General features: G+C 39.6%; 1 protein-coding gene across 1 annotated transcript in view; it reads left to right on the top strand.

Annotated features, from left to right (window-relative positions):
• Nucleotides 1-8791, top strand: part of SLC35D1 (solute carrier family 35 member D1) — a 28383-nt gene that overhangs the window by 2229 nt on the left and 17363 nt on the right. Inside the window, exons 4-8 of the mRNA XM_090047324.1 lie at nucleotides 4-71; nucleotides 1540-1611; nucleotides 2848-2916; nucleotides 3926-4028; nucleotides 6244-6336. Of these exons, the coding sequence (XP_089903450.1) occupies nucleotides 4-71; nucleotides 1540-1611; nucleotides 2848-2916; nucleotides 3926-4028; nucleotides 6244-6336 (405 nt within the window). The remainder of the gene's footprint in view (nucleotides 1-3; nucleotides 72-1539; nucleotides 1612-2847; nucleotides 2917-3925; nucleotides 4029-6243; nucleotides 6337-8791) is intronic.

The following is an 8791-nucleotide window of genomic DNA, read 5'->3' as shown; positions in this document are numbered from 1 at the left end:
TAGACGTTTCCACTACCTCTTCTATATTTTGGGAACCAAATCACAGGACTGTTCAGCACAAAGAAACTGAAGTATGGATAACTTTTATCTATTGGGTTATAATGCTTATCTTACGATAGTATCATGTATGAACAAATTAATGTGATATTTCTGTGTGTGTTAATTTTTGGCAATATAGGAGAATGGAGGTTCAGAACTATTATTTGAAACCTAATCATTAAGGTACAGTTTTACTCTGATTTTTGTTTTTACGTTGGCAGATACATGGGTGTGTAGATTCTTTCAAGGGTGATAGTTACTTTAAATATTTCAGGTATCTGGAGGCTCTTGTTTGACCCGGATTATTGGTCAGGGCTGTGAGTTAGCGTGGTGGGAGTGAGCTTGATGCTGCTGTTTCTTTGTGACCTGCCATGATCCCCCTACTAAGCAGCATCAGGGAGAGTCTCTAAAAACCTTCCCTTTAATCACTGGCTGTAAATCACTGTTGTGAACAAGGTTGAAAGGAAGGGTGGAGATTGGGATGGGGGACACATGAGGTCCTTCCTTGCCTGATGCTCTTGTTCCAGGCAAGATCTGAAAAATGTCCTGGGTAAGTATTTAAAAATCATAAAATAGTGCTTTCCAGGCAGACTTTATTTTTGTTAGTGCTTCCAGTGACACAGTGCATCTTTGAGGATTCTCTATTTTTTTAATACTTGACCAGTATTTGGGAAGTGGAGAAGAGGATAGAAGTGTCTTAAATGATGCATGTAGTTGTGGGTTCAAGATGGTGGTATGTCTCATCCCATCAGGTATGATGTTATTTTGAGGGAGTGTAGGGCAGAGACTTGCGGTAGTCTACATGGCTCGTCGTGGACTGCTGTTTGTATTGTATTGCACCTTGATTATATCTATTACATTGAATGAAGTTGGATATACAGTTAGTTGAATCAGAGTTTGTTATTTTGGGGGCTTGTCTACATGTTCATTAATGCACCCTGGTTATTATGCATTAAGTTTAGTACTTGGTTAACAAATTCAATGCTCACTAACTCACACTACTGTGCAGAAGTGCCAGCACATGTTTGTTTGTTTTTAATACTTATCTTACCGTAGCCTAATAATAACACGGCATAGTAATGTATTAGCGTGGTTGACTGGCACACTACTGCACAGTAAACTTCTTGTTTAGATGTATCCTGGATTTCACAGATGTGTGTGACCATAACCTTATGATGGCAAATTAAGCTTTTGAAATAACATGTACTATATAAAACTTATGGGAGATGGAGACTTCCTCCTGTGAAAAGTCCTTGGTAAATTTTAAATCTTTTGGCTTATCAAGGTAATGCTGTTTCCAGGAGGAAAGTCATCAAATCACTGTTACAGCGATAGCCATGTGTGGCTCTATTTGTAGTCTATATCTCAGTTCTTCTAAAATAACTGTTGTTGTTTCAAAGTGTTGGTGTGAGGGTGAATTTCAAGTGTCAAGTAACATGCCTGTGTATTTGGAGGGGAAAAACGCTACATTGTTTTTAATCTTACTCCTCTTTTTTGCAGCCTGCCAATGTTTACAGTTTTGAGAAGGTTTTCTATTTTGTTTACAATGTTTGCTGAAGGAATTTTACTCAAGTAAGTTCCATTTCCAAGATTATCAGTTGACCTTGGAGACTGTTTATATTAATACAAAAACTAAGACAGGAATAAGGGCATGCAATATTTTGGTAAGCCTTTGTGTATAGAAGATGAGTGCAGTCAATTATAGTGGCATGTCAATGTGACTTCAGAAATGTAGGTGTGTGAGAGAGAATAAGATTAATACAATATTTTATTCTGTAATAAGAATGATTTGGAGCTGAATGGGTCCCTTGCCTCTGCTTTTTTTTAATAAAACCTATGTCAAGTTTATATATTTCAATACATACTAATCAAAGCATAGCTCTTTTATAGTAATTGTGGGTCTTATAGTAATATACAAGGGACTTTATAGTATATGGCAGTTCCTTATAATTAAGATGACTCCATGTACAGATTGAGTCCATCTGTCATATAGATAGTTAATAGACAGTTAATTCGGCAGTGGGGGTGTACAATGTTTTCCTGCCTGGATGACATCAGGACTCTAACTTAATTGTCTCTGTGGCACTGGTCATTCGTAGTATAGGCAGAACCACTGCAACTTGGTTTTCCGTTTCTTCTCATTGAAGTGGGTGACTTGATATTCCAGAGTGACTTTAACTACCTGTTACAGGCACTGCCCAGTGCATCTTTGTTACTGTGCTGTCATGTAATACTTTCTTTTGGAAGTACTAAATGATGGCACAGTAACATCCTGTATTGCATTGTGTACATTGTACGGGGTTACTTTTAGTTGTTAAATCACCGTAGCAATGTGCTACAAGGGAATGTGTGGCTATGGTGATGTAGCATCATGTGTAGACACTCCCAGCATTAACTAGTGCTTCCTCTGCCTCTGGCATGTCACTTGTTTGAAGACTTGTCAGTGTTTGTGTCTAATTGCCACACCACTGTGACATTATCTTACTGACAGGGGTCAGACCTGAGAGGTGGGCATTCTGATTCTGTGCTAGTGGGCTAGCTCAGTACAGAGTGGACATATTAAAGCTCATTAGAAAGCTACATCCCATTAATCCTAATAAAAAACGAAATATGCTTTTGTAGGGTTTTGCCTCTGAGATATTTTTGCACTAGGTTTTTGAAGTGTGAATTGACCAAAACCTTTCCCATGATGATAAATACCGCCTAGAGATGATGGTGATTATCACTGATAATAATAATAATATTTTTGAAATCTAAATTGCTTAGGAGTGGTAGCTGAGTTCTTTCTCTCTTTTTTTATCTTTACAGAAAGAAATTTTCTTGGGGCATTCAGATGACAGTATTTGCAATGATAATTGGTGCATTTGTAGCTGCTAGGTAAGATTTCAAGTTACTAGCTCTTCTATTTTGTTTAAACAACTAACTTGTCAAAGACATTGCTGCAACACATCACTAACAAACATACTTGGTATAGGCTAACAAAGTTGATCAGGAATCATAATGTAGTCATTTTAAGATAGCTCTTAAATCCTGGCTGCTTGCTGTGAAATATGAAAACTGTAAACTTGTTTCAATTCGGCTGTAGTTCTTTTTTCCACTCTTTGGGATAGTTCTGGTAAAAACTTGAATGTAGATAAAACGAGCCTTATTTCCATTTTATACTTGAAAGATGTATCAATATTGGTTAGAAATATGAGTCACTTAAGAAAAGCCCTAACGTGTATCCAGGTATAAAAGTACCACATACTAGTATAGCAGATTGCCTTTCATGTATGTAGAGAAGTAAAGTGGATAGAAAAGCATTCTTACTTATATAATCAAATCCATATTAGGTGTTCAACTTTCTAGTGTAAACAAGGCCCAAGTCAAAAGTATAGAGGCTTATTTTATAGTGTTATGTGATCCTTTGCTTGAGCAGCTTTCATTAGCATGAAATACTGGGTTTCATCATTGTGAAAAGGTGAGTGGAAAAACTAATTTGATGCTGTATGAAAAGAGCAGAGGTCAGTATGTTTGCTGGACACAACCTATAACTGGAGAAAACAGTTTTCAGGCCAAAGCTCCAATCCTTCAAACACGCCCGTAGTTAACCTCTCTGCCAAGAGTAGTTCCTTAGATGAATGCAACAAAGTTTTTAAATGTGTGTTTGCCAGATTCAGGGCCTTGGTTTGTACAGTTATTATATGTCTTAGTTCTGTCTCTCAGATGTAGAAGCTAGCTTGCCAAAGGAGGTTTGAGAAAATACAGTCTGCGAACTTGCTGGAAAATTTAAGTCCCATATAGAAGGGACATATCAAATTAAACAGAATGTGGCCAGGCTTTTTTATAGGTGTGGAAGAATTTTAAAATATTATTTCTTTCTCTCTTTTTTTCCCCTCTCACCCAGTTCTGACTTGGCATTTGATCTGGAAGGATATATTTTTATCTTGGTCAATGATGTCTTAACAGCTGCAAATGGAGCGTATGTAAAACAGAAGCTGGATTCAAAGGTGGGCTGACCTCTGTTCTCATTTTTAAAAATGTCACTATTTATTGTAAAGTAACAGCTAATCTGTAACCCAACCACTGGTATAAATTTGAACACCGTGTGAATGGAAGCCTAATTGGTCAGGACAGAACATGTTAGTCTGTTCTGCTGCTCATATGGTGTGTTAATCTGATCCTTTATTTCCTGAAGAATTGTGCTCTGTCTTTAAACAGATCACACCTTATCACTTTCACATAAAGTAAGATTTTCTGCTGTTCCTCATTCTTGTCTTCTGAACAATGTTTTATTATTCTTAACTTGACACTTCTATTCTGCTGCATGTAGCTTGAAATGAACCTTAATATTGATTGCATAAAACTGTAACAGCATGTTTGTTTGTATTGGCACCATGGTCCCTAAGTAAAGTATTCAGTTCAGCTAGTTAGCTGCAAAGTCAGGGTCCTCTAGAAAGAATTAATAATCTGGTTCTTTGTTAGGCTGTGAACTGCCGTTCTTCTCCCTCTGCAGCCTCTCAAGGGCAGGAAGAAGCAACATGTGAGCCTGCTTTGTACTTTTTTCCAGCCAAACCCAGAAATGTTGTGTCTGTGTAGATGCAGCTGCTTGGGGTTTTTTTGGGTTTTTTTTTAACATTGAGGCAGAGTTGCCTCAGCCTTAATGGGGGGGTTGCGGGAATCTCTGGCCAAGTCCTTATGAAAAAATAGTTGTTAATTGTTAGTTGTTAATATTAAAAAATAGTTGTTCAGGCTACTCTGAAAGTACAAGGTGGAACTTGTTGGGGGTGTCCAGTTAGAGCCATCCCTAGGGGTGTGCGGGGCCCAGAGCATAGCAGCCTGTGCGGGGCCGGGGGAGCGGGGGTGACGACTGCCCACAGAACGTGGCATCAGCGGGGGGGCAACTGCCTGCAGAAGCTGGTGGCAGTGGGGCCTGTACAGCACTGTCCACAGCATCCCCCAAAGTTCAGGTCCCAGGGCAGTTGCCCTGATTTGCGCCTCCCTCCCCCCCAAACAATACATCATCTGAGAGATAAGTGTGACCTTTATCTGCAGGGCGAGCGTAAGTAAGCCTTTATTTTGCTAGACAAGGCACAAATACAAGCAGATATAAATCATTTAGCATGTGTTTGATATCTGCCATGAAGCAGCTTCTAAATTTGCTAATAGTGATTGTGAACACTGAGACTGTAACTTCAAATGCTTTTCTTAATCTTAATTCTCCTTTTCTTTCCTGTTATGAGAAGTTGCATGGGGTATTTTTTTGTTTAGCCTAGATGTGGTGTCAGTGCAGGTGACTGACTGCAGCTTGTGTGTGGCCAAGGTGGCTAGAGGTTGGGAGGGTCTTGTAAAGAATTTGTTGCTGTGGCAATGGCAAAATACCATGTGTATCTCGAGTTAGGCATGCTGCGGACATATGTCCTACTACTAGCTTTCATAGCCCATTTTAGCGTTGTAGCTTACACTTCATTCTTAAAATGCTTAGCTATAACTGTACTCCTATTTGACAGGATAAAGACTTCACTTTGACTAATTGTACCCATGAAGCAGGTTTCCAAGCCTGTTATGTGAAAGCCAAACTAGGTAAAAATAAAAAAAAGCCTAATGAATGGAGACTAGTCTGAGCTGGAGATCACTTGTCAAAAGAGTTCCACAATGATCTTTCTCTCCTCTTGGAAATATAGTTGAATGCTTCAGCTGCTGTCGTAAACAGGGCTAAACGATCCACAGCATCTCACTGTGGTTGACTTTCCTACATCAGAAGTTAACCAAGTTTTCTTTGTTGGGTGTCAAACAGTTTGGCTCTGTCTACACCAGTATGGAAAGTGTGCCCAGTGGAAGATATTTATTGCACCCTGGGTGTGCAGAGACTCCTTGTTGTCAGAACAAGGGCCTTCTCCTTCTCGTCTCTTCTGAATTCCAAACCAAAAAGCTGAAATGAAATGAAAGTTTGTGTCTCTGACAGTGTGCTTACATTTCAGCAGTTAATAATCAAAACCATTGTGATGATGATTTTTTAAATTCTTCTGGGTCTCTGAAAGAGCACCAACAATTTGGACTTGCTTAGTGCCTTCAAAATATCATACAAAGATTTTTTCATAATTAAAAAAATATTTGGTATTACTCCAACTTGCTGATGAAACTTCGTCTTAAGTAGCTCTGTGCATAAGGTTCTCTGTTTCTATTTGGAGCCAACCTAAATACACAACTATTTCCTATTCCTAGGAGCTGGGAAAATATGGTCTGCTTTATTACAATGCACTGTTCATGATTCTTCCCACTTTGGCCATTGCCTATTTCACAGGAGATGCGCAAAAGGTAGGACTTTTATTTCAAATTATGCAACTGAAATGTTTCAGTGTATATGTTTAAAGTATTCTTCTGCACTGCTAGAGAAAATGTTCTACTATATATTGCAACTTGCAAGTGCAAATGCAGAATTACTTCCTATGTTTTCTTTGCTTCCTTTTAATATTCACTTTTATACATTAAGTGTTAAACTCATCTAAATTTGTCCTTTCATCTTTCCATAATTAGTACCTGGCATCTACTAGCTAAACTGGGTATAAGATACTATATTTAAGGAAGAGTGAAAAGGACAAATATATTCCCCAGAAGACTGAGAATTGAGCATTAGTGACCTGATTTCTGTTTTGAACTTTGAAAATTACTATATGCCAAGTATCTTCATGAACACTAAGCAGTTCTCTTTTCCTCAAGAGAAATGGAATAATTAAAAGCAAGTACTAGACAGACTGAAATTCTTCTGCAGTAGGTTTTGTTGCTATCCAGACTATACTAGAAAGATGAAATGCCTGTTCTTTTGTAAAAGTAATCACATTACTTGTGGTGATTCTGAACACTAATATCCAGTATGCCTGATTTGTTAGTCACTGCTTGTGTTGGTGCTGGAAACCTTTTTTTTTTTTTTTTTTTTTTTTGCACACCTGTTTCAGTAAAATAGATTGGCATCTCTTCTTTCCAGAGACACCGCTTAAGGGACTTTCAACTACAAATAGTTCGGACTAAAAAGAGAAATGTTGGAACACTTGCATACCAACTGAGCATGCTCTTTATCACTGGATTTATTTATGGCTACCATTAATGGTAGCTGTTTAAAGAGATGTACTCACATTAGTGGGTGGAAATAGTTGAAGCATAGAGTAATTCTTAATGGTGCTCCTTTATTAGAACCATGATCTGCCTGCCATCCTATAAACTGTTAGAGTGCTTGCTGACTAGATATTTAAAGAAGACAAGCTTTTCACCTCCTGCATATACTAGTTGGAACATTTTTTATCTGTTAGTTTAATGGAATGAAGAATAATGCTGGCAATCAATCAGTTTAGATAATGAATATACAACTAGTTGTGAGAGAAACTGGATGTGGATAGAAAGAGTATTTCAGGCCCCCCTGCTCCTAAGATAGATGCAGGGCAACTCAGCTGGAATTTATTTGAGGAAAATGTGCTCATTTATGAACCGGAGCCAACAGACATAAAGCAGAATGTCGACTGTGCGCTACACTGGGGAGTCTGTATTCACACTGTGTAGAAGTCTCTCTTCCCAGTTTTTTTGAATAAACTTTCTTTAACTCAGCCAAAAGGTTGTTCAGTGAAGGAAAACAAAGACTCATTCTTTGCAACTTTACTACCAGGGAATGCAGCATGTACAGGACTAAGAAACTCACTTTCTTTTTTCTTTTGCTTGCTTTCTTTTTTTTTTTGTGATCATACATATATTTATAATTGCGTGCTTTAGATTTTTTTTATCCTATTGTCTAAAGCATATAACAATACCAAAAGTTCCTATATTCTATGTTAGTCCAAGAATGTGTTAATTAGGTAGTAATAAAGCATAGCCTCTGTGCAGGGGTGGCAATCTTTTACGCAGAGGTAGACAAAAATTGGATTTCTGTGGAGTGAAAAACTGTCAAGCAGGAGGATTTGTAATCAAAGTTGATGGTGTTTTCACTATCATTAAAGTATATAAATGATTTGTTGTCATTAAACACAGGACTTCATTAATTTTTGTCAAAGATATTGACAGCTTGTCATGCCCCCAGCTATACAGCAGGCAAAAATAGCGTTCTCCAGTGCAGGCAAAATAAACATCTAAATAATTCATGATAGTGAAGTGAATAAATCCTAGTAAAAGAAGAACCCTTCTCAGTCAGTTGATTCTTCTCTGCACTACCTATCCTGTAGAGCAGGAGTGGACAGAAAATGACCTGTGGGCTGGATCTGGCCTGTCGGGCACTTACATCTGACCTACAATGCCCTGCAACAAATTGCACCCTGCCCAGCCCTTCCATCCATGAGGGTGGGAGTGAGGCACCCATGCATACACCCCCCCAACATACCTTATCGTGCCTTGCTTCCACCCTCGTGTGCAGAAGGGCCCAGCCCAGACAGCACACAGCTTCTGGACAGGACTGCTGCTGCAGCCACCGGGATCCTGCTTGGCTTCCCTGGCATCCAGCTTGCTCTGAGCAGCGGGTGGGGGTGGGGGCAGAACTGCCGCTGGGTGGGAGCGTGGGGCTGGTGCTGGCAGCAGTGTGGAGCCCAGCGGGACAGTGGCAGCATGGAGCTCAGGTGGGCAGGGTGTGGGTGTGAGGGAGGGTTGGGGGGTGTGAGGACCCCCCACACACTCCTCCCATGGCCTGCAGATGATGGTAGCAGCAGCAGGTGAGGGCACTGGTGCCTGGTGCAGGTGCTGGTGCCCAGCAGCACATGACTCTGTCCAGTACTTCACGTTGTGGCGAGGGGCGCAG

This window comes from Crocodylus siamensis, chromosome 5 (genome assembly GCF_052110815.1).
Source record: "Crocodylus siamensis isolate JL-2025a chromosome 5, ASM5211081v1, whole genome shotgun sequence".
Lineage (NCBI taxonomy): Eukaryota > Metazoa > Chordata > Crocodylia > Crocodylidae > Crocodylus > Crocodylus siamensis.
The sequence above is the reverse complement of the archived record's forward strand: the minus strand, read 5'-3'. Positions and strand labels throughout refer to the sequence as shown.